Source organism: Protopterus annectens, chromosome 16.part0 (genome assembly GCF_019279795.1).
Source record: "Protopterus annectens isolate FY-2018-M chromosome 16.part0, PAN1.0, whole genome shotgun sequence".
Classification (NCBI taxonomy): Eukaryota; Metazoa; Chordata; order Ceratodontiformes; family Protopteridae; genus Protopterus; species Protopterus annectens.
In genome coordinates, this window is record NC_056750.1 from 336,761,297 (window position 1) to 336,787,253 (window position 25,957).

General features: G+C 40.9%; 1 protein-coding gene across 10 annotated transcripts in view; it reads left to right on the forward strand.

The window, feature by feature from the left end:
• Positions 1-25,957, forward strand: part of SH3GLB2 (SH3 domain containing GRB2 like, endophilin B2) — a 1,772,316-nt gene that overhangs the window by 760,576 nt on the left and 985,783 nt on the right. For all 10 annotated transcript variants that reach the window (XM_044057951.1, XM_044057956.1, XM_044057957.1 and 7 more), the window contains exon 4: positions 3,243-3,376. In XM_044057951.1, the coding sequence (XP_043913886.1) occupies positions 3,243-3,376 (134 nt within the window). The remainder of the gene's footprint in view (positions 1-3,242; positions 3,377-25,957) is intronic.

Consider the following 25,957-nt stretch of genomic DNA (forward strand, 5'->3'; position numbering starts at 1 on the left):
ATCTTTGATGTAATCCCACCTCCACCTTAAACGCATCTGTCACTCCCACCGCAGACCTCACCACTGTCACACTACCCTCGTACATATCCTCTACCACTCTTACATACTTCTCTGACACTCCCGACTTCCTCATACAATACCACAACTCCTCTCTAGGCATCCTGTCATATGCTTTCTCTAAGTCTACAAAAATACAATGCAACTCCTTCTGACCTTCTCTGTACTTCTCCATCAAGACTCTCAGAGCAAACATCGCATATGTAATGCTCATTCCCGGCATGAAACCATACTGCTGATCACTAATCATCACGTCCCTTTTTAACCTAGCTTCTACTATTCTTTCCCATAACTTCATGCTGTGACTGATCAGTTTAATCCCTCTGTAGTTACTACAGCTCTTCACATCACCCTTATTCTTAAAAATCGGTACCAAAACACATTTTCTCCATTCCTCAGGCATCCTCTCACTTTCCAAGATTTCATTAAACAGTCTGGTTAAAAACTCCACTGCCATTTCACCTAAACACCTCCATGCTTCCACAGGTATGTCATCTGGACCAACAGCCTTTCCATTATTCATCCTCTTGATAATCCCCCAAAAATGTGTTCCTCCATTAACCAGCTATTATACCTAGGCTCTCAAAGCAACTCATCCCCTGGCTGAGACAAACCCCTGCTGAAATTGCCACCCTCTTCAATTCCTACTTCACTGACACCATAGCTAACCTAACCACCACCACCAAGACTGCTGATGACCAAATCATCCCAGAAAACAATCCTACCCTCAACTCCAACCTAAAATTCTCCCTCATACCCACCGGCACAATAAAAAAAAAACTCTTACTTAAGCTAAAACCCTGTACTCTGGCTCCTGACAATGTACTCCCCACACTTCCTGCAGCTAGCTGCAAACTCTATAGCTTATCCCATCAGCATACTATACTCATTAACAGTTGGATTAAAGAATCCCTAGTCCCAGACATCTGGAAAAAAACATACATTCTCCCCTTACACAAAGGTGGCACCAACACAGACACCACACACTTTCAGCCCATAGCAATTCTCTCACCCCTCTCTAAAATACTGGAAACATACACCCATAACAAACTCCTCAACCACCTGCTTGAAAACCAAAACCAAATTCTGTCAGCCACTCAGCATGGTTTCAAACCAGGACACAGCATCACTTCTACCCTCCTCTCCTTCCTTGATACAGTTAACTGGGCACGGGATTCTGGCAAAATAATTGCTTCCCTTTTCCTAGACCTCTACAAAGCTTTTGATACCATTTCCCACACCATCCTCCTCTCTAAAGTATCCACCCACCACATTTCCCCACTTACTCTACAGTGGTTCAATAGCTATCTCTCCAATAGACAACAATCCCCCAAATAGCAACAATCTTAGTCTCCCTTCCTCAGTACTTCCACAGGGGTACCCCAAGGCTCCATACTTGGTCCTCTCTTATTTAGCATCCTTATTAACAACTTTCACTCCACTCTCCCACAATGCTTAGTAATCCAGTATGCTGATGACTCTACAATAATATGCATTGCAAATTCCAGCTCTGAACTCCAGCAAATCAGCCAGAATGCCTTCACCTCTACTGAATCTTGGATGCTTAACAATCATCTTTCCCTAAATCTGAAAATAAACTAAACTAGTACTTTTTACCCCTAAGAAAACCATTCCCCAAGATCAAAAAATTCTTCACTGTACAAGCCCAAGACAATACCACTATAGAAGTTGTCCCACACACTAAAATACTAGGCATTATTATAGATGAAAACCAAAACCAAAAGCTTGGTATGCTCTACAGGCACCACCACTTTCTTAGCCTGGCTACTAGACAAACCCTTGCAACCACCTTTTTATTACCCTGTCTCCTTTATGACAACCCTCCCCTCACTAATATCCAAAATTCTGCAACATCCAACCTTGATGTGTTACAACAGAATAGCCAAACTTGCCACCAAGGCCAAATTCTCATCCCACCACTGTAACTCACTGAAACAATTAGGCTGGCTGGAACTCCACCACTATCTCTCATTCACCCAATGAACTACAGCGCACAAAATAATCTACTGACTGTCCTGCTCTCTCGACACTACTTGCCCAATACCAACCCAGCAGGCAGTTAATATCTGAAAATCGTCTACTTCTAAAAGTAGAAAAGGCCACCTTACCTGCTGGTCAACTACTTTACTCCTTCACTGTTGCCAAATTATGGAACTCACTTCCACCTTCTATAAGAAACACAGGCAGTACCACCACCCTCAAACAAATACTGAAAAATCATCTCAACTCTTCCTGGCTAACCTCCTCCTTCTCCTTATATAATAACTAAACTCCTATGCTATTTGCTACTGCTGACTGATGATATTTTCTCCATAATTATTTTTCATCACTTCTAGACACTGGTACAGTAATACTGATTAATATGTCTCTCTTTTTACCTCTCTGATTGAATTCATCTGGCAACCAACAAAATTCCTGCTTTTATGTATATATTCTGTAATCACTATGTGTAACACTGTATCTACTTTTGCACCAATTAATGTTTAGTATTTTCTATGTCTGTGTTTTTGTCAAAGCTTTTCTCCCTGGGCCTTCACTGAAAATTAGTTATTTTAGGCCCAGTGGACTTTCCCGGTAAACAAATGCAATAAATGCATTTTCACACACACACACACACACACACACACACACACACACACACACGCTTGTTGTAGTGTTGCACAAAACTTGACTGAAAAGTGTTCATGCTCCGAGAAGGTGAGCAGCAAGGTGTGTTTGGCATAGCTAACTGTTGTTATTGTCTACTGTGTAATACTCTTGAGTAATGGTGCATCAGAATTTTTCACTGGAGGTGAGAGGGATAACAAACACTGGTGCTTTTGGCACTGCTGACTCCATTTGCTACTTGTTTGATCACTACAAAAAAGAGATGCCAGATTGGGGTTGAATCTACACTTTCATTCCTTCTCGCACATCAGAATCGAGTCTATCACACTTATAATATCAAGGTTAAGATTAAATTTACTTCTCACGTTGTATCAAACTGTGATTTTCAAAATGTTGTTTGTATCAAATCCTGGTTGGCTCATAGGCTGCTAATATTTAATATATTTGCTTAAAGAAACGAAAAACATTTTTTGTAGGTAGACTGACCAGGATATTGTAGTTATAACATTTAGCGAAGTTCTTCCTTCCGTAATGTTATCCATTGATTTGTGTTATAGGAAGCACACTAATTAAAGTTGGAGAGACACAGAAGCAGCTGGGTGGAGCTGAACGGGACTTCATGCACTCAGCTTCAGTCAATTTCTTAACCCCACTTCGTAACTTCCTGGAAGGAGACTGGAGAACAATCTCTGTAAGACAGCTTTTCCTTATTTCATGTAACCAGACAGACTTTCTTTAACTTAAAGATGTGCCTGATTCCCAGAATGTTTGACTGTTTGAACCATATTTAATGATTGAATGGAATGAAAATGAGAGCAAAATATAATGTTGTAGTTGTCAGAGTAATTCAACTGCTGGTTTTATGTGTATATCCCTTTCCACCCTTTTTTAACCCAGCTGCCTGCCAGCCATCAGTTCCCTGTGACCCACATAGCCCATTCATTCCTCAAATATCCAAGCACCATCACCAGTCAATTTGTTCCATTGTGTGGTAAGAACTGATCATGGGCCCATCATCAAGGCAGAAATCAGTCTCCCTCTCCCAGCCTAAGGAGCTCTTAACATTCTATGAGAGCTTGTGAGGGATGCTAACACTGCCAGTCTTTGGAGGAATAACTCTCAAGCTTGTCCTACTGACTATCCATCTGACCTACACAGCTATGCCACAGCAGCACCATCCCTCTAGTCTGGACTCCAAGGACTGCACCACCCAGAACTCCCCCTGAGTATCCCCCAAGCACTGAGCCAAGCCACCACCCTCCCCAAAAATTAAACAAGGCTACTGATGGAAAAGGCAATAAAACACCCAAGTATTCTTTTATATTTGATTAAAACCACATAAGCACTTATGTTGCTTGTTACACACACATTTAGATACTGAGACTTCATGACGAATTTCTTGAGAGGTATTCAGGAATTGGGAATGGGGTGAAGTTGGAGGTGAATTTATTGACCAGCAGGTTTGCTAAGTCTTCAGCTTCAGTATGGGTGGTCTATTCATAACTGGCTCAGTGTAATGCTGTGTAGTGCTTATGAGATTACAGACATAGCAGAAGAAGATCTTTTGGTTATCCTTGTCCTTGGCGGCTATTTTTGCCTCAAATTTGGCCTTGATGATTTTAATTAGACTCTTGATTTGCTTATTTAATTTAATGATGGGGTTTCTAACATGCTAGATGTTGCACTTATTTTTGTCCACAAATTTCTTCCTTTTTTTATAAAGCTTACTGATATTGTTGTTCCACAAGGAAGTTTTTTTTTTAGGGCTCAATGTTGTGCTTCTGTCTACTGGGTACAACTGCTTCTGTGCAGTTGTTTACATGCTGATATGAGTTAGCAGTGTACTTTTCCGCATAAGCTGTAGAGTTTTCTTAGTTTGGTGGGATTTGAAATTCCCAAGGTATCACTTAGAAGTAGGAGGTTTGCCTTGGAGAAATTTTAAAAGTTCCACAAAAGGAGAGATCTGAAGTTTCAGTTTTATTTCAGAGAAGTCTGATTTATTGTCAGACCTGACATATGAGGATGTTGCATGAGGGACGGAGCATAATTCTCTTATATTTGTCAGGACAAGGTTGGGTGTTGTTTCCCAATAAGGGGATCCTAAGCAAAAGACCAGCACTGGTAGAGTTTTTAGAAGAATCTGGAACAGAAGCTGCTGTTAAAAAAGAATAATTAGTAGAGTATACAGAATATTGCACGATAACTATAAGAATCAATCAGAGGAGGTTAGAAAGGATTGGGAAGAGAGCTTGGATAAGCAATTTAAAAAGAAACAATGGGGGACATATGTCTCCCAAATATGCAATAAAGTCTAGAAGATTTAGGATCTTTGATAAGAAGTGTTTACATTGGTATTTTTATATCCCTTCTAGACTCAAAAGAATTTTTCCTCAAGTAGACAGCAAAATGTTGGAGGTGTGATGAGGATCAAAGAGGTAACTGGGAACATATTTTCTGGGAGTGTAATGAATTGGCAGACTTTAAAGATTCAATGGAGACTGCTCTGTCAGAGATGCTGTGTGAGCAAACTGGTGTAACTGAGGAATTGATTTTTTTTTTTTTGAGCTATGATACAGAATCAGAATTGCCCAGACATAGTATGGTCTTGCTGAGTCTAATTATGGTGGCTGCCAAAAAAAGGAATTACTAGAAAATGAAAATTAGAGTCTAGACCAACTTTACTAGAAGTAGTGAATATAGTAAGAGAGAGAAAACAACTGGAAGTGGGATCGTTAGAAAAGGGTAGGAGTGAATTGCATAGAAAAAATTTAAATTATGGGAACAACACATGCATACGAGAAACGAAGTTTAAAAGAAGGCAGGATCTGAATGAGCTGTGTAATATTTGACTAACAGTGACTGGATAGATTATAAGTGATTTATAATGTTTGCAACAAAAATTATGTTAAAATGGTTAGTAATGTATAATGTTTACAAATAAAATTATGTCAGTATGTTTTGTTTTCATTTATAGAAATGTATGATTGCCTGTGTCATACGTGATAATTTAATAAAGATATTTCTTGTTTTAAAAAAAAAAAAGTATACAGTGCAACTATACATCTCAACCTCTTTCTGCAATGGTCAGGTGCAAAGCCAAAAAAATAGGAGGGCGGCAAAGAATATGAAGTCCACAACTCAGATATGTCAGTATTTAGCGACTGCAGTCATCAGCAGTTTGCCAGAAAAAACAAAATCTTATGAAGAACTGACCAGCAGTGTAAGGCAAAGTTAGAGAAAGGTGACAGTTACGGCTTTTCCGCATTCCAGCATGTTATTTCCCTTCTTTATCTTATTTCAGCTTATTTCTTTCCTTCTGTCACACAAACAGAATCCCATAGTCACACTCCCCTGCACACCTTTACACACACACTTCCATCCATTAATCTAACCCTCTTTCTGTATGTCTGAGAGAGAAACACACACACACACCTTTCATCCAGTAACAGCTCTAAACATCTTAGTTCAAGACTCAGGAGCAAAGCCAAAAAGCAATGAGTACAAATAAATGCATTTTCGAGGAGCATGAAGCCTGAAACTCAACTGTCTGCCATTATTTAGTGATTGCAGTCCTCAAAAGTTTGCTTGACAAATAATATTTATGGCAAACAGAACTGTAAGGCATTATCAAGAACGTTCTCTGAAATCAAGGTGGTTTGTTCTCACACGACTTTTCATACAGCGATCTTGCTGTCTCTCTCTCTTTCTCTCACATAACTTCAACAGTCAGGCTGTACTTACTTATGAGAGAAATATTATTCTCTAGTCCAGCTACAGTGAAGTTTCTATTGAACTTCCTTTTATATGTGTCCACACATGCACACATATACATGTATGCATACAGACCTAGTGGAGTTCCCCAGGGATCTGACTTGGGACCCCTACATCTATTTCTCAGAGGTACAGGCAAAGACAAAAGGCCTGTAGTTGACCGTTTGCTGATGACTGTAAGTTGAGTGCCGTCATTGACTCCCAACATGATGTTAACATACTGCAACAGGGTCACACAGCAACTAATGACTGGTGCCAAAGTCATGGCCTCAAGCTAAATGCAAAGCAATGTATCATCATACCGTTCAGCAAAAACATGACCCCTACTGATTACCACATCAACGGCAACCCCGTAAGCACACAACCTGTGGCAAGAGACGTGGGCACTCAGGTTGATAACCTCACATTCGACCATCATGTAGCGGCAGTGGTCAGAAAAGCCTTTTACTTGGTTCATCTCATAAGTAAAGGTATTGCATCCAGAAAAAAGGAAGTTATTACCTCTCTATACTCCTCCCTCATTAGACCAATAATTGAGTATAACACCCTGTTTGGGATGTACCTCTCCAAACATCTGTACCAACTGGAAAGGCCACTGAAGTACCTCACAATGAGACTCTATGGCCTCCAACACCTGTCCTATGCAGACAGGCTCAAGTCACTATCACTCTACATGGTATCATAGAGATTGCTTAGGGGTGATCTGTGTCTTGCCTACAAGGCAATCTTGGACCCTGCCTTACTAGAGATGCTTCATATCCATAAGTCTAACTCCTCACGCACTACCCGCTCAAAAGGCCTGAAGCTAATATGTGACATTAAGAAAACCTGCTGGAGAGAAAGGTTCATATCCCAAAGCCTGCCCCGTCTCTGGAATAGACTTTCCCTACATATCAAACAGAGCATCATGCTGACCCTCTTCAAGCGCAACCTTGATGAGTGGATGGGAAACAACAGATTTGTCCCAGGGGTTCCACCTGTGTCCCTCATTGACAGAGGTGACAAGAGGCTGACTGAGGTTTCTTTTTGGGGATAAACTCTTGGCTAGGCTTGTAAGGGCCTCTGGGCTATTAGCCTAGTAACCTCCTATGATCCTATGTAGTACTCAAGTACTGACTCTCATAAAATGCTGCTGTTCCTTGTTATGGAGTGTCACCTGTGCTCAGTTCCTCATTTTCCATCTAATGAACATTTCTACTTAAATCAACTGTAGTACATCATATCTGTGATTTTGCACAATCTCCTACCCAATTAGTCTCTGTGGAGCTTCATATATTATAAGCCAGCAGACCAGACCTGATGGGGAACTTAACACTTCTGCATCTCCAGATTCACTGTATTTACATATCGAGATGGAGTGGAGACTCGACTGGACAGTTAGTCACATGCAGTTTTTGTTACAGAGAGTCGACCTCAGAGAGAACTGTCAGCTGATGCCATAGCAGAAAGGTGCAACATTAGTAATTTATTTCTATCAGTTTTTTTTAATACACACCAAAATTAATATGGTAGCAGCAGTCAGAGTCCTACTGGAACACTTATGTCACTATGAGACTCTGACTGCATTTTGACAAACAAAGAAATGCTGAACAACAGGACCTAGTTAAAAGGGATGTAAAATGGCTGTTTTTACTGAACATTTGTAAACGTTAATCCTAATTATTCTAATGATACATATACATACAACAGTCTAAGGCACGCACATGCCTTACTTTTAGCTATGTATCCTTCCAGGTTAAGTTTAAAGATGCTGATGAGCATACTCATCACAGGGGGTACAGGGAGCTCTCTTGTTCAGACAAGTATGATTGTGTAGGTTAGATAGCAGCTTAGATTCCCTGCTGAGTATGCTTGTGTAGGGAACAATGAGTTAGTTCTTTTATTTATTATAATTACTAGAAAGAGGCGCATAGTTACATTGGATGCCCCATATAGCTTTAGATTTTATGTGGATAGGATCCAAATCTTTAAGGAGCTACTGGCAATTTGTGTCCTTTTGTAATAAAAAAATGGGTTCTCAAAATGTTCTAAAATGGCCTTATCCAAATGGTTAACTTAATGTATTAAACAATACTAAGAAAACTACAATAAACTTTTGCCTTGTGTACCTAGAGCTCATTCAACAAGGGCAGTGGCAATGTTTCCAGGAGGTATTCTTAAAAAACACATTCTTAATTTATATATGTGCAGCAGTGCATAGAATTCACTGAATACTTTTTGCAAGACACTACAATCTGGATGTGATCTGTAGATCTCAAGTCTTCTTTTGGGACATTAGTTATTATAGGTATGATCCCATGAATGTGGCTTCGGGGGGGGTTAAAGCTTGGTACTCTCTCCTACTGTTGGCAGAGATATACTACTCCCTCTTACTAGATATGAAAGTTCTATACTTAGCACAATGTTAAATATAAATGAACAGGACCATCCTCATCAATGTTCCCTCTCTTCTTCCCCTGCCTCATTGCTGGCATTGTCTAGAGCAGGGGGTGTCCAAACCTCTTGGTTCACGAAAAACTTAGCCAACTTGACAAGGTTTCAGGAGGCCACATTCCCATGTTCAGAATGCATCTTCACAGTCAAAACCATTATGGGACATGTAGTGGGACAGATAAAATGCTTTGGTGGTTCAGGTTGTGGCCCATGCTCCATCTGTTGGGTACCCCTGGTTTATAGTTGTTTAGTTTTTATACTCTTTGTATCTGCTGCACATTAGCATGCAATAAGTGAGATTTAGAGTGGAATCTGCTTTGCAGAGTATTAAGGTCTGGTAGACTGGGAATGTTTTAAGATAGTAGGCTGACCATTGCTTGTCATCCTTTGTCCTTTTGGCGAGAATGGACCTGTTAATCCTGACATAATGTTATGGCAATTACACAACTTCAGTTTCTCCTCTAATTTGTGAGATTTTTTTTTCCAGAAGGTCTTTCATATTCTTCCACTGGCACTGCCCCCGCTAGATAGTTCATTGGTGTAACAGTTTCTTAGGGTTCTTATTCATTCTGCCAGCTAAGAAGGGCAATTCTGTCTCCTTAGAATTTGAACTTTGTACTAGAGAAATTGACCCTGAACTACTACTTACCATTATCATCAGTTCTGCTGATATTCCCTTACTAGTGGATTGTCTTTGGTAGCTGTCATGTTTGCCAGGAAGATCACAGGCTTCGATATGTAAAGAACCTTTGACACTTATTTTTCACAAGGACAGGGTCTCCCTCAGGATGCAGCCTTCATTCTTTTCAAAGGTAGTCTCAGAATTTTCTCTTAACCAAACAATTCAATTAATGGTATTCTTCTTTCAACAGCAAAATAAAGAGGAAGGAATCATTCGCTTTTAATTTTTTTGTGGACAGGTTAGTTATTTTTTGTATAGAATGAAGAATGTGCTGCAGATGAAATAGCTGTTTGTAGCTTTTGGGGCAGAGAAGCAGAGTAAGCCAGTTTCTAAGCAAACCCTGGCCAAACAGCTAGTAAACTATATTTTATTTTGTAATTACAAACATGGAAGGGTGATACAGGGAGATGATTGAGCAGACATCACCATGACAGCTTTTACATATTCCACTTTTTTGACACATCTTGGATTGTAGTGTTTGTTATACAGTCAGAAGTCCAAGCATTCACAAATTCTGTAAGCACTACTTACTCATTCTTAAATTGTGGAGAAGAGCAGGGTTTAGGACTGCAGTCTTGCAAGAGTTCCTTTATTGGGATCAGGCAGGACAAACCTTCTAACTTTTGTCCACCCCCTTTATTTCTGATGTAGCTATGAGTGTTTTACCTTATGTCAGGAATTCTGCTGCAGTGGTAAGCTATATAAAGAACATAGTGGCAGTTGTCTGAGAACTGACTGCAACTGTAGGTAAACGAACAGTATCATTACTACAGTACTAGCTCCCTCCCTGCTTACTTATGCAGACTTAGCCCTGTTAGTATCTCATTAGTGGAAAAGAGGTAAATGCCAAAAGCAGATTAGTTCCCTTCTCCCTTCTCAGTCCTGCAGGCCTACCTAGCAGCTAAGAGCAGAAAACCATAGATGAGTCTTTCTGATTACCCTTTGGCATAACTATAAAGCTGTTCTCTCTGCAGGGTATAGCCTGGGCACTTTCCCCAGCCAAAGGAAAGAAGAAGATGTCTTGCGCCAACTACCTTTTTCTGAGAAGTAAATGTGTGCCCAAGCAATGAGGAACAGGCATGTCCTCCTGGCATTTGTAGACTTTGAGAGTCAGGCCAATCTGGTGGATATCCACCTGCCTCTAATTCTCATATGCCAGGAATTTTCCTTTAGCAGTGGTTCTCTTTGAACATCTACAGTTATGGTGAATTTACACACAACTGTAATTTTCATATTTTACTTATGGCCATTGATATCATGTGTGTAGTAGCAGTATGAGATGTTTCCCCTTTGTCTCTGTAGCACTATGATATATTTTTGCTTATGATGATAGCACAAATTTTTTTCCTGCAAGCACATTTGCCGTGTTTTGCATCTGATTGATTACTACTTTGTTTATTCATAGCACATAACTTTCACAATTTTTCATTTTCCTCGTATGCGTTTGCAATAGAAGTCGTTCATCTTTTTCCTTGTGTTCTTTGGCCAGATGTACTGACGTCATAAACCTCCAATACATATCTTCATTTGCAGATCCCATACTCACCATAATTTTTTAACCTGTTACAAGTCTTCAGCATTTCTTGTTTGTTTCTTATATTTCTGAACCCCTTTTGTCAGTCTTTTCCACTTTTTTTTAAAACTTGTTTTTCTCGCGTTCTCCTCCTTTATACTATGTTTTTTCTAATTTGCATGGTTCTAATTTTTAATTCAGCAACACCCTAATGTTACACCCCCCCCAAATCCCCCTACTACTCATTTTTCTGTTCCAGCAGTCTGTCATTCCAACATAGAACTGAATCTATTGTCTAACATTCTTTCTGAGCCAAGATTTCTTTTGGGCCAATTCAGGTCTTTAGGATTGTGCTTCTTCTTACTATCCCACACCCCTTGATTTGTAATGGCATAAATTTTTTAATGCTCCTAACTCTTCTTTACTCTGTTTTATCCCCTTATTGCCCCAAGTCTTAGTCTTGAGATTCTGAACTTCCCTAAAAGAATCTTTCACATCATTACTTTCCTATATTTCCCTCTTTACCCTGGCAGACTTCTCTTCACAGCTTACCTCTTGTTAGCCCATTTCCTTGTCCCTTACAGCACAATTCCTCCAGTTATATACTCTTTATTAAATTTTCACTTATGGCTTAGACATACATGCATTAACAGAAAAGAAAACAAACCATATTGACATTTTTTTTCATTTACATACATTATACATCACACATCTTTTCTTTCCTTGTAACTATCATCAGTCCAACATTACATAAATCCCTGGCATCCCTTAAAACTCGCTCCTTCTCCTACTGAACATTATTCTGCTTATACTGTTCTCACAATTTCCATTCATTTCTAAGTAACTTGCTCTTTCCCTTCATTAAAGATACAACTTTCAGTTCTTCAATCTCTTTTGTAATCACTATTTCAAGTACAGTTAATTTAGACGTTGATTTCCATTTTCTAGTAGTTGCTTTTTTGGCATCAAATGGAACTAAACTTAATAAGGCCTTATTTACTATGTCTAGACAATTCAGATTGTGTGTCCCAACTCAAAATAATTATTTATTTAGTTACACCCATTTACACACCTAAGTACTCTGACAAAGTACTTTGTAGGAATTTTTTTAAATCTGCCAACTCACAAAGCATGTGTTCCCAGATGATTTTCTTCCCCCATCACATCTCCAACATGTGCTGTCTACCTGAAGAAAAATTCTTTGAAGTGTACTTGGGGTATAAAAATACCTATTCACACACTTCCAGACAAAGATCCTCAATCTTCTGGACTTTGTTGCATACTTGGGAGCCATACATTTGTCCTCCCATTGTTCTTTTGGAGATTGTTTTGCAGTATCTCGTCCCAATCTTTTTTTGACCCCCTTTGGTTGATTATTATAGATCTCAGGTAGTACTGAATATGCCCTACTAATTACCCCCTTTTTAACAGCAGCTTCTGTTCTACATTCAACTAAAAACTGTACCAGAGCACTTCTTTTACTTAAGATTCCCCTATCCCTTTCTCTTTGCCTATGCTCTGATATCAGTCTTTGGTAGGGACGGCAGTCTCTAAATGTAAAACAAACAAGAAAGGGGAAAGAGGACACCTCTGCCTGGTATCTCTGTTCAAACACAAACTTATCAGAGAGGACACCTCACACTTTAATTCTTGTCTCTGATCCCTCATATACCCTCACAATTAACCTTATAATTGTATCAGGGAATGCAAATACTGCCATTTCAATACTCATAAAATCCCAGTTTACTGTGTTGAATGCTTTCTCTGCATCAAGACCCACCAACAACAGAGGAATTTTCATGCATTCTGCTTCCCTCTGGATCATCACTGTCATGTTGATGTTAAAGGATTGCCTCGCCTCCATAAAACCACACTGATCCATAACTGTCAGTTTTGCAAAACCTTTGACATTCTCTCAGCTAATATAGACATAAATACATTATAGTCATGGTTTAAAATTGAAATGGGTCTATATGAAATTGGGTCTTTACGGGCATTTAGATAATGCAACCATCACAGCTTTCTTCCAAGATGTTGGTGCTTCCCCTTCTTTCAGTGTTTTGTAAACTCTTAACCCATTTTGGAATTGATGCGACTGACAAGAAGTGGATCGGGCAAGCTACATTGATACTGTCCTGTAACAGTGGGCACTCTGATCTAGTTTGGATTTCTCCTCATTTTTTTCAATTCTGTTCTCTATAACACTTTCTCATGTGTCACTCTGTACTGCACATTTTGTGTGGATTACACCAGTCTCTGAATTCTTCTAATTTTTTTTCTTTCCCTATGTGAGTGTGACTCGCACCTAATCTAGTTTCCACCAGTTGTATATGATCCCTAATTTATCATATTTTTTTTCAGTGTCCCCTTCCCTCACTTCATGCCCTCTCTAATGAAAATATAGGTGTCCACAAATCTGTTAATGTAATATTCCTCCCCACTCTTGACTTGACTCTCTGTTTTCATCATCTTCCTTAAGCTTGCATAAGATGAAAATGAACTGCTGATGATTATTAAGACTGTCGTAAATGTTTCTAAAATTCTGAAAATATAAACTCTAACAGACTTTAGTAGGAAAAAATGAGTGGGTCATCATAAGACAAAGCAATAATCTCCTCAAAAAGGAGCAAAGTAAAGTAGAACCTAAATGCTTTTAAGAGAATAGGTCATATCAAAGGAATTAAGGAATTCTGAGAAAAAAATGACAAATTGGAAAGGAATAAGACTGTGTCAGATAGGAACCATTTAGGTAGTAGCTGTATTTTTGTTGGAATTTTGTATTATCTAATTGTCTCAATTGAAATGTTTTTTTTAACTAATGTAGTTCTTAAAGGTGAATTGCCTTGAATTGTGTGTCAGAAAAAATGATTCTTTTCTTAATGTTCTTTTCTTTTTATCTAAAAGAACAAGTGCTTGTCGCACTCAAACCTGGCTCTATGTACAGTATGATGCTGAAATTAGAAGTGGTACATAGTACTACTTGCTGAAAGAAATAAAACAAATCCTCTTATTTCTCCTTAAGATTGTTGGGGGAGTTTACTCTGAAATGGTTCTTTCATCTTCCTATATTATACAGATAAGTTGAAAAGAGGAGTAGTTTCCTAGCTTGGATATTCTTTGTCATCCCAAATTTACACTTGATGGGTTGAATGGCATAAAAAAGGGTATGTTTTCCTCTGGTAATGTCACAGAAGGCTTCACGGTTTCTAAACCGTGCTTTTTCAGATTTTTTAAAACATTGTGTTTGTCATCTTTTATACAATTAAAGTATGAAAAATAAACGCACTTAGTCTGGACAGCAGTGTGTAATGTATACTTCTTATTTGCTTACCATTTTATGTTCACGGGAACAAACAATATTTACGAATATACTAACAATTCAGATGTTGCTATTCATTATAGTACTTCTCAATTTTAATACTGAATCATTTACAAGCTCAATGTAAGGATGATTCATCAGTGAATGTGTGAACTCAATAGTAAGATGACTAACTCCTTATCCCAGGTAACAGGCAATCCAGCCCTTGAGCTTTTCTTCTAACCTTGTTTTAATCCCCATATTAGTTCAAAGTATTAACTTTTACTGTATGCCGTCAAGGTGCTGGAATGTATGATGTCATTCCTGTTTCTAATCTAAACTTACTGTGAAGCTTCCGGATGTCATAGAGAGGTTTGTATGTTGAACAACTTAATACATGTTGTAATAAATATATAATATAACCACCACTCCAAGTTAAACCAACCATATAGCTCTAGATTAACAAAGATTAAATTATATCTGTAACCATTATAACTTGAGAACCCATCAGAAAGATTATTCTGTAAACAATAAAGTTAAATATTCATACTCTATAATGTTAAGCCATAGCTAAACCAAAGTATTCTGACAGCTGTCTCCCAGGCAGAAATGGTCCCTTCTTAATAATCTTATCTTATGACAAGAGGGTGCCAGCAGAAATTAAATATCTGTATACTCCACATGAATAAAACACACACCATGTTAATGACTATGAGTTAAATTCTTCCCCCACCACCAAAAAGAGGGATTTTACAATAACTGAGTCTAGAAATCACTCCAGACTTCAGGCAGGTTTTGGAACTGTCATATTGTAAAAGTGCAGCCTGTAATTATCTTCAATCAAGTCCATATACACACATAATTGTGTCTTACGATAAGGTTCACCAGAAGCAGTCAGATATATACTTGCTAACATTTAAAACTGGCTTTTAGCATTCTTACTACTTTTAATCGTTATAAATTGGATGTCCCCTAATTCAGCTCTCTCCTAACCGTTTTATCTTCAATTCAGCCATTACCAACAGCATTAAAAAAAAGTCTTGTGCACTTTCCTGCTGATGATATGCAGAAACTCCACTCAGATAAATATGTAACCATCATATGTATAAAAAAAATTGCATCTGAAATAAATCAGTATGCAGATTCAGCATGTCTGATGGTTAGAGCCAAATTCCCCAATCCATAAAATGCTTTAATTAAATACCCCAGTCCATAAAATGCTTTAATTAAAAGGGATGACCTAACTAAATCATAAATAAGTTGTTATTTAAACCTTCTAAATCGTTTTCATTAAGGCCATCCAAATAGCTAGCAGTAATATCCTACTAATTCTGTAGGTGATCATAGTAAGTAGTGGTACGCACATTCTTTCTGGGGGGAAAAAACACTTAGATAACTGTTTTCATTCAGAAGCAAGTAACTGATGTAAAATGTAAATGCTTACAAATATTTTGCTATGTAACTTAAAGCTACTAATACTCTCAAATATGATTGGCTTTAAACAGCATACGTATCCACGGATGAGTGGTCCAACATCCAGTCTTGAGTGTTCATTTGTCAGTTTTCTAAAGTCCTATTCCACTGACAATAAAATATGATTTTTTCTTGCACAAACAGTGGGAAAACGACCCTATGAATTGTATTCACTATGTGACTCATTATTGTAAATGAGTCTTCATGAGTCAGACTGTAACTAAGTGCTGACTGTAGATGGAATACTACATTCTTGCAGAACAATGTCTAGTTCCTCTTTGTACTGTGCATAGCTAATCTTGAGATCGTAAACATTTGCACTTCACTGGGAAGAAATGTATTTATTTTCCTTTGACAACACGTTTTATAACTTTCATAAACTATAATCTTTGCATTAAAGCAGTTTTGAAAAATTCATGGTCAATGTATATAGGTACACCTGCCCCACATTTTTGTTCCTGCTGATAATTAGTCCATTTATTCCTCATCACTGAGTTAAGGATCAGCTAGGATGGGTCATCATTAAGGCAGCCAGTAGGGGTGATGTGGGTTTTTGTACCTTACATCTTACTGTCTGCATTCATCCTGGGGTAGGATGTGGAATGGGCACCAGTGCTGCATTGTGTTTCACTTCTGCATGGGGTTGATATAAGCAAAATGCCCTTCCCACACTCAGAAGGTGCCTGTTGATAATTTCCGCAGTCTCCACTAGAGAAATCCAATTAATGCTACTCTGTCCTTTGATATGTGTACTCCCTCCCTCCCTCTCTAGGATGAGCTTGCCCATCATTCCAGCCTGCACTGTCAAGCACCTGAGCTTTTAGTTTAATTCTGGTCTACTGGATCATAATTAGGGTGGTTTCTCTCTGTCTCTCTCTGCTTATTTTTCTGTACACCACTCGTGCAGGCTCACAAAACATTTTTTTTTAATCTAAACTCCCTTATCTGCCAATGCATCTTCTCCTTCCCATTCCAGTTCAGAAACTGCACCAGTATGACTCAGTCTGCAGCAGTCAGTAGGCATATTGATATGCCTTATTGGTACCCTGTGAAGCCAGCACAGTCCACCATTTTTCTCTTTCACAAAGCCCAGAGAATGTAATCCTTCTCCTCCTTACAGTTTATCTAGCTTTATTCTCCAGCCTGATCAGCTTTTGCACAGCATACACCATTTTGCTGTATACTTTAGTTGATTTATGTCTGATTTCATGACATCATTGCTGAATATGCAAAATGGAATATGACTGTTCTTGCAACAATTCACGGTATTCCTCTTTGCCACCTTTCATTTGCCCCTTGTACATTGTCACCTTCTTTGCAAGCAGTCACTAACTTCCAGAGCTATTCCAACATCCTTAATCTAGTTTTCAGTAATGCTTTTTTCTCTATAGCCACCTGTTCAGCTGAGCTTGGGACCACATAGTTGACTGTATATGTTCACTGTTAGAGAACTATTGCAGTGGCATGTAGTTGTATGGGAAGTTTCCTGACAGGGATATCAGGCCAGTATACAAAAGCTTTTGGACGCCATCTGCATACAGTGTAATTTCAGTGAAGCATGATGTGTGATTGGTAAGGTAAGGTGCCCCCAATCAATTCCAAGCTTTTCATTAGACCATATAAAATTCATTATGAGTGATCTTAATTTACTCCAGTATGAGGAAGGAGGAGTAAGGTGGGGGTGATTACTAATGGTAACAGATAGCTGCCTGAATCCTGTGTCATATCAGTGCAAAAAAATTCCCATCTCTGTAAGTATGTCTTTGTTTTATTCATTACTATTGCAAATGTATCATGCCAGGTTTCCTGTAGTGTGGGTTTTAATTTGAGACCTAAGTATGTCATGTCATTCTTTCCCTTCAGAAACACAAAGGTTCCTTTAAAGGATTCTGAGCAATTAAACTCTTCACAGCTTTTTTGTCTCACAGGGTTAACCATATAACCAGACAGTTGTCTGACGAGCTCCCCAAGTGGTTAATATAGATAGGTCTTACTCCAGTTTAATGAGGTATGCCCATAGGTTATCTGTGAAAACTGATCATTTGAGCATGGTCCTCCAAGTATTACTCGCTTATGTCTAAAGTTCTCAGCGTTAAGGCTATGGGTTCTAAATATAAAGCTAAAAGCAAAGAGGAGAGTGGCCATCCATGCAAAGCCCAACATTACCTCAGATTTCATTTGCCACTCCTTTGACACAGGCATGGATCTCCTTTGCTCAGGCGTGGGTTACGTTGTGATAAAACTTTTTTCTTGATACACCATTTTCATTCTTCTAGATAAGCATCTTTTGGTACTTTAATCTCTTTACCATTACTTCCCTTTTCATAGTTATTTAGATTGATTTTCTTCGTGTTTCACTGTTGCAGACCTGTCTGTTGGGATTTCCTGTTGTGAAAGCCCTTGGCTGGTCCAAATACCAGAGAAAATTGTTTTTGCCTCCCAGGCTGGCGGACGCCCCTACCAACGTCAGTACATTCAGTTATCAATGGAGCCAGCCTGTGTCGTCATTTCAGTCTCTTCTTGCTACCAGAGCACAAAGCAATATACAAGTGCCTTGGTCTGTCCGCACAAGAGAGAAGCTGTCATTGGAAAGAAAAGTGCCCCACTGGGGAACTCTTTTCTTTTCACGTAACTCATGTCAGGTAAAGTAAATAATTGTCTCCACTGTGGTAAAAAATCCCACACAGAGACTTCCATACTCTTTGTGTTACTTGCTTAAGCCCAGACCACGACGTTCCTAATTGTCGCTTTTTTACTAGGTTTAACGCTACGATTAGGCGTAGGGACGAATTCTTAGCTCATTTTCTAAGACTAGAATCATTTGAACTGCATCTGATGGCATCCACTGGTTGTCCCGACCTTCAGCTAAAAAATGCAAAAAAGAGAAGAAGTCTAAGTCATCGGACAACAATCACTCCCCAGCTGACTCTCCTGCTAGACTGGTAATTCTTGAAGAAGGTGAGGTGACTTTGCAGCCCCCTTCGACATTTGAATCAGCAACCCAGGCCTCTGTCAAGACCATGTCGGAGTCTGACATGCCTTTGGTTCCTTCATCCTCCTCTATTCATGGTTTCAGCTCGTCGGTGGTGTCAGAGGTCGTTCTGCAGGCCATGACTTCTGACAAACTCTCATTACCTGGTGACTCTTCAAGGCCTAGGCCTACACCAGTGTATTTCCAGCACAGAGACTCTGGTACCAGGATGTCGGATGCTCCAAGGCCTAAGGCCAAACCCACCACAAAGAAAGGAAGTGTGGCAGTGCCTCTGCCTAGGTCTATGGGCTCCCAGTTTCCAGGATCCCAGCAGGAGTTGATTAAGCTGGCTGAGGACTTAATTAACATTATAAAGGCCAGACAGACCTCAGGGGAAGTTACCCCAGGAAAAAGGGAAAGGGATGCCTATTCTGATCTTGACCCAGAACACACAATTCCTGAGGGGGTTTAGACTTGGAGGAGTCTGGCTGAGAGGAAGGACCCTCTTACACATCCTTTGAGAATTCAGATTCTGAGGAGAACCTTCAGTTGGCTTCACCTCAAGAGGATCAAACTTTTGGGGAGACCCTTCATGTAGTGAAGCAGCATTTCCAGTGGAAAGCACAAAATTATCCCCAGGCCAAGAAGAGAGTTAGGGAGTTCTTGAACCTCCCTGAACACAAACCTTTGGGTATCCCTCCCATTTTGGAAGTGGTAGAGGATGTTTTCCAAGATGCCTCCATGAATCCTGATTCACTTCCCCCTGCCTCTAAGAAAACAGACAGATTTTACAGGGTGCAAGACACCCTTAAATACCTGTTTAAAAACCCTTCAGCTGAACCAGAAGTAGTTACTCCAGGACCTAAAGGAGCTAGGGCAGGTGCCTCCAAGAATCCTCTGCCCACGGACAAGAAGAGTAGAGTCCTGAACAGGTTTGGAAAAAAGGTATACACCTCTGCCACTGTCAATGAGGGCCCTCAACTGTCAATTCCATATGATCAAATATTAGCAAACCATCCTGGATCAACTCAAACAAAAAATTTCAAAGATGCAGGATAAAAACCTTTATCAGGAACTTTTGGACTTGTTTCACTCCCGTTTCAAGGTGGCTAAAGACTCTCTACATTGTGGCTATGATGCCATGGAGGCATCCTGCAGGACAGCTGTCACTGGTTCAGTGACTAGAAGACATGCCTGGCCTAGGGAGCAATCTCTCCCTGAACATGTAAAGGCTAACCTTTTGGATGCTTCCCGTGACAAAGACGGATTTTTTGGGCCGAAAGCTAAAGCAGTCCTCAGAATGATGGAAGTCAGGGCAAAGTCCATGTAGACAGTTAAGGACATCCTACAACTGCAGCCACCTAGGTTCAGCAGGAACTTTCCAGCTAAGCATTGGTCCTTTCGTAGCCAACCTAGGAGTAAACAGAGAAGACCTCAAAGGGACAGAACTTCCAAGGAATGGCATCAACAAAAAAGATCAAGGCAATGGACCTGTGAAACACCCAAGCAAGGGAGTTCTAGGTCACAGACCCCAGCCAGAGAGCAATTATGACTCTCCCCCTCCGCTCCACCCTCCCACCACCACCACAAAACTAGAAGGAAGACCGACTCTTTTCTTCCAAAACTGGGCCCACATTACTTCAGTTCAGTGGGTTCTGAACATTATTGCAAATGGTTACAAACTCGCTTTCAAAGAGCCTTTAATATACTCAGGTTTCCCAGATGTACCCCCAAATGAAAAAATTCAGGCTGTCGAACAGATTCAGATTTTGTGTTCCCAGGGAGCAGTGGAGCCAGTACCAGATGAACAAAATGGAAAAGGCTTTTACTCAAGGTTATTCCTGGTCCCAAGAAAAGAAGGGTCTTGGTACCTCATTCTGGACCTGTCCAGCTTAAACCAGTTCCTCAAGATAACAAAGTTCAAGATGCTGACACTTCAAAAATTACTGCCCATGATAATTCCGCAGACCTTCATGGTCTCTGTAGACCTAAAGGATGCCTACTTACACATTCCTATTCAAAAATTGCACAGAAGCTTTCTTCGCTTCAGAGCAAGCTCCTGTCACTGTCAGTTTTCAACACTGTCCTATGGGTTATGGGTTATACACTGCACCAAGGGTTTTCACAAAGTGTTTGGCACTGGTCATTGCCTACTGCAGAACCAGAGGGGTCCAGATTTACCCTTACCTGGACAATTGCCTAATACAAACTGCAGAGATTCCAAATATCAAAAATGATCTGAAGTTCACTCAAGACCTCTTGACTTCTCTGGGGTTCACTCTAAACCTCAGCAAATCCAGCTTGATCCCATTCAGACAGATAGTCTTCCTGGGGGCACTCCTGGACTCCTCCCTCCAGAGGGCCTTCCTTGCCCTGGACAAGGTCACCCATTTAACAAGTTACTTCCTACAGATACAGGAAAATCAAAGCATCACAGTCAGAGAGTTCATCCTGTTTCCTCATAGTACCCCTAGCCAGGCTACACATGAAGCTACAGTGGTACCTGAAGAGTATTGGGTGCCAGAGCTGTCAGTCCCTGGATGCCCAAATGCCCTTGATACCCTTGCCTCAAATTACAGGCTTAAACACAAAATCAGGGCCTACCCTTCAGATTCTTGCCCCAGGGCAAAACCCTCACCATAGATGCCTCAGTGACCTCCTGGAGCGCCCATACCACAAACCTCCAAACCCAAGAGGTGTGGCCTGCTCAGCACAGAAGGGGTCACATAAATTGGAAGTAACTCATGGAAGTACAAAATGGATGACTAGCTTTCAAAGACAAATGGAACCCAGGGGTCCCAGTGGTTCAAACTGACAATTCCACAGTCGTGGTACATAAACAGGAAGAGAGGCACGCATTCCTACTTCCTGTGCCAGCTAGCCATGCAAATATGGGAGACAGCAGCACAGTCTCTAGGACTGCACCTCATGGCACAATACCTGCTAGGCGAAAAGAATACCCCAGCATATCATCTCAGCAGGAACCTGACAGACCCACATGAATGATATCTCCATCAGGAAGTATTCCTCACCGTAAGACAGCAATAGGGAGTCCCACAGGTGGATATGTTTGCCAGCAAGGACAATGCTCACCTGAAGTTTTGTACCAGGACAAGGCAGACATCTGCATGGAGAACAGATGCTATTTCCTTCCCTTGGATACACTTCTTCATTTATGTCGTCTCCCCTTGCCCCCGTTGCCTCTAGTGTTTCTGAAAATCATGGAGGAGGGTCCAACGGCCATACTGACAGTGTCAGACTGGCCCAGGCAGCACTGGTTCCCTCTCCTCCTTGAGCTCACCAGTCAAAAGCCTTTCATGTTACCACAGAGTGTGGATGTCCTCATGCAAAACAAAGGAAGAATTGTGAACCCCAACCTTCAGACTCTCATCCTGGTTTATTCCACAGTGCCCTACTGCACCTCCAACTTGAGTCAACAGGCATAAAACATTTTAAATGAGTCTAGAAGGCCTAGCACCAGAAAATCTTAGCCAAATGGAAAATATTCTCGTCTTGATGCCAGATGCACCACCTTCAGCCTAACACTGCTAGTATTACTAATATCCTGGAGTACCTGGCCAACCTAATTGAAAAAGGCCTCTCATACTCCTGCATCAAGATACATACCTCTGCCATCACTGCCCACATCCCTAGTCATCCTCGAATCTGTTTGTACCCCTTGCTGAAACAATTTCTTAGGGGAGTTATTCATGTTAGGCCCCCCCCCCCCCAGGAGGAAACCAACCCCTCCTTGGGACCTCAGTTTTGTCCTAGAAAAGCTAACCTTACCTCCTTTTGAGCCTGCAGTTTCTTATGTGGAAAACAGCCCTACTACTGCCATCACTTCAGCCAAGAGAGTCTCAGAATTACAGGCCCTAATGGCAGTGGAGCCTTTCATAATCTTCCATAAAGATAGGGTCTCCCTCCGAATTAATCTTTCCTTCATGCTTAAGGTGGTTTCCAGTGTGTCTCTGTATCAGGCCATGTATCTGTCAGCCTTCTTTCCCAACCTCCAAAACAGGGGGAAAGATTACTGCACTCACTGGATGTACATAGAATGCTATGCTTCTACCTGGACAAAACAAAATCTTTAAGGAAAACGGACAAGCTGTTTATTACTTTTGCCCCTGGATCAGAAGGAAAATCAGCATTTAAACAGACTATTTCCAAGTGGATTTCCCATTGCATCTCTTCCTGTTACAGCCATCATGGCAAAAAGCCACCTGATTTGATTAGGTCACATTCTGCTGGGGCCTCAGTTATTTCTACAGCTTTCCTTAAAGGGGTTCCCACTAAGGACATCCTGGAGGCAGCCACCTGGTTTTCTGTGCATATCTTCACTAAGTACTACCACCTGGCAGCCTTTTCCAAGTCCAGAGCAGGGTTTGCATCTACAGTCCTGCAGGAAATCCTTTCCTTGTCTTGATCTCCTTCTACCATCTCTAAAGCTTTGGGAATCTTCCCAACAGTCAGGAGTGCAACAGTGAAACATGAAGAACATAGTGCAGTTGTGTACGCTTACCATAAATGTAGATGTTTGAGTATACTCACTGTTGCAGTCTTCTTTCCCTCATTCCTATCCCCTCAGCCTATTAGATAGGCTACTAGAATCAGCAAGGACTCTAAACTTCCCTACCCTAGTTTGGGTCCACAGTTCCTTGGTCCACCTAAGGTATAATTGGGGGCTCCTCCTAGGGGGTCAAGGAAATACTGAAGTGACACAGGCTGGTTTGCTTTATACTTGAGCGTACTGACATCAGTAGGGTCATCCACCAGGTTGGGGAGGTGAAAGTAATTTTTTCTGGTAGTTGGGCCAGCCGAGGGCTTTCACAGCAGGAACTCCCAACAGTCAGGACTGCAACAGTGAATACATTCAAACATCTACATTTATGGTAAGTGTACACAACTGTACTTTTCTTACTTTACTCTCTTTACCTTGTATTTTGGTACTATCCTTTCATTTAAAAAAAAGTACTTTTATATATTTTAATCCGTATTTATATATTAAAAACTTTAGGATTGCTGTGTTTGTATTTGCTGATGTTCATCGTGCATACAGCTGCAGTCATAACAGATGGGTTATCCTGCCGTCAGGCGGGTCCTCGGTTGGCTGAATTCCAAAGTCTAGGTCCGGTGTCGGTTGTCGTCGCTTCTTCCCTGACGTCAGTGCGGCAGGGGTATAAAAGAACCAGCTGACGCCATCTTCTTCAGTCTTTCTTGCCGCGCGGTGCCCGAAGCAGAAGCAGTTCGCAAGTGCTGGTCGGCCAGTTCCTGAGATTTACGAAAATATTTCAGCCAAAGTCTTCTTGAAAGCTAAGTACTCCGTTGGGGAAACTTTTCTTGCCTCAGACCGATGTCAGACAAAGTTAATAATTGCATTTCATGTGGGAAGCAAATACCGCATAAGGATTTCCATTCTTTCTGTATTCCTTGCTTAGGCCCAGACCACGACGTCTCGGCCTGCCGTTTTTGTGCTAGATTCAACAAACGCACTATTAAGCGTCGGGCGGAGTTCGCCCAACACTATTTTGGTAAAAAATTTAATTACATTATGTCGTCGGATACTCCGACTCCAGTTTTGATTAAAAGACGCAAAGATAAGGACCGACATACGAGGTCCGCGACTTCTACCGACACCACGCTAAAGCCGACTTCCGGTGCTCTGGTTCTCAGCGAGGCGCCTACGCAGCCCCTGAGTACCGATGACGCTTCATTACCGGTGTCTTCTGTGCCCGGGGTCGCAGGCTCCTCGGCCCCCATTCCGACTACAGATACCGAGGCCACTCTTGGCAGGGAAACTCAGAATTTAGACAGGCCTGCCACTTCTCAAGGTGTCTTCAGGCCTTCCTCCTTTTCCATTAAGGCTTTCACAAAATCTAAAGCAGCCATGAAAACTAAAAAACAAGGTCCACAGACCCCCTCTCAAGGCCCCATGCCTAAAAATACAGATGCTCAAAATGGCTGAGGATTTGATTACTCTTATCAGGGGTTCTCAACCCCCCTCGGACAAAAGGCCCAGATTGGAGGAAGATTACCCTTCCTCAGATCAAGCCTCTATTACCTCAGAACATTCTGAGGACCAGGAATATTCATATTCCCCTTTTGAAGACTCTGATGCTGAGGAGTCCATTCCCTCGGTCTCCCCCCCCCCCCCTGAAGACTATTCTTTTGGGGAAACCCTTCATACCTTGAGGGAACACTTTCACTGGGAAGGCCAAGATTACTCAGATTCCAAAAAACGTGTACACCTCGGCCACTTTAACCATGAGGGCATTAAACTGTCAGTTCCATATGTTAAAGTATCAACAGTTTTTGTTATCTCAGTTGAAAAGCAAAATGACACAACCTGAGCAACCAGATTTAAAGGAGTTGCAGGATTTGTTGCATAGTGCAGAGCAAGTGGGTAAACATACCTTGCAGTGTGGTTTTGATGCTTTAGAGGCCTCATGTAGAGCTGCTGTTACAGGGTCTGTCATACGTGTAGACATGCTTGGCTCAAAGAGCAAACCTTACCAGATCATGTCAAAGCTAAATTACTAGATGCACCTCTTCAAAAAGATGTATTGTTTGGTGTTAAAGCTGAGGAGATACTAAAGAAAATGGAGGAAAAGGCAAGATCAATGCAAACAGTGAAAGATTTCCTACAGTTACAACCTCCACGTTTCAGCAGAAACTGGCCTTCAAAAAATTGGTCCTTTCCAGACACTGACAGACCTCAAAGAGGCAGATACAGGTGCCCGAGGGGTAGAGGGCAATCTCAAGGATCATTCAGAGCCAGACAATGGCAAGCACCTACACCAAGAGGTGGAGAAGATAGATCACAGTCATTCAGAAAGCAGACACAATGACTTTCCCCTTTGCATGCCAAGCAAAGCTTTAATGGCAGCACCTTTAGGCGGAAAACTGGCATTATTTTCAAAAAATTGGCATATTGTCACAAAAGACAAATGGATCCTGGACATTCTAGGCAGAGGCTACAGATTCCACTTTCACACCCTTCCAAAACTGAGAGGCATGCCAAACCTGCCACAAAATCAAAGGGCAGAGGCACAAAAACAAATTTCAGCTCATGAAAGCTATTCAAGAGGTACCTGCAAAAGAACAGGGTCAAGGTTTTCATTACAGACTATT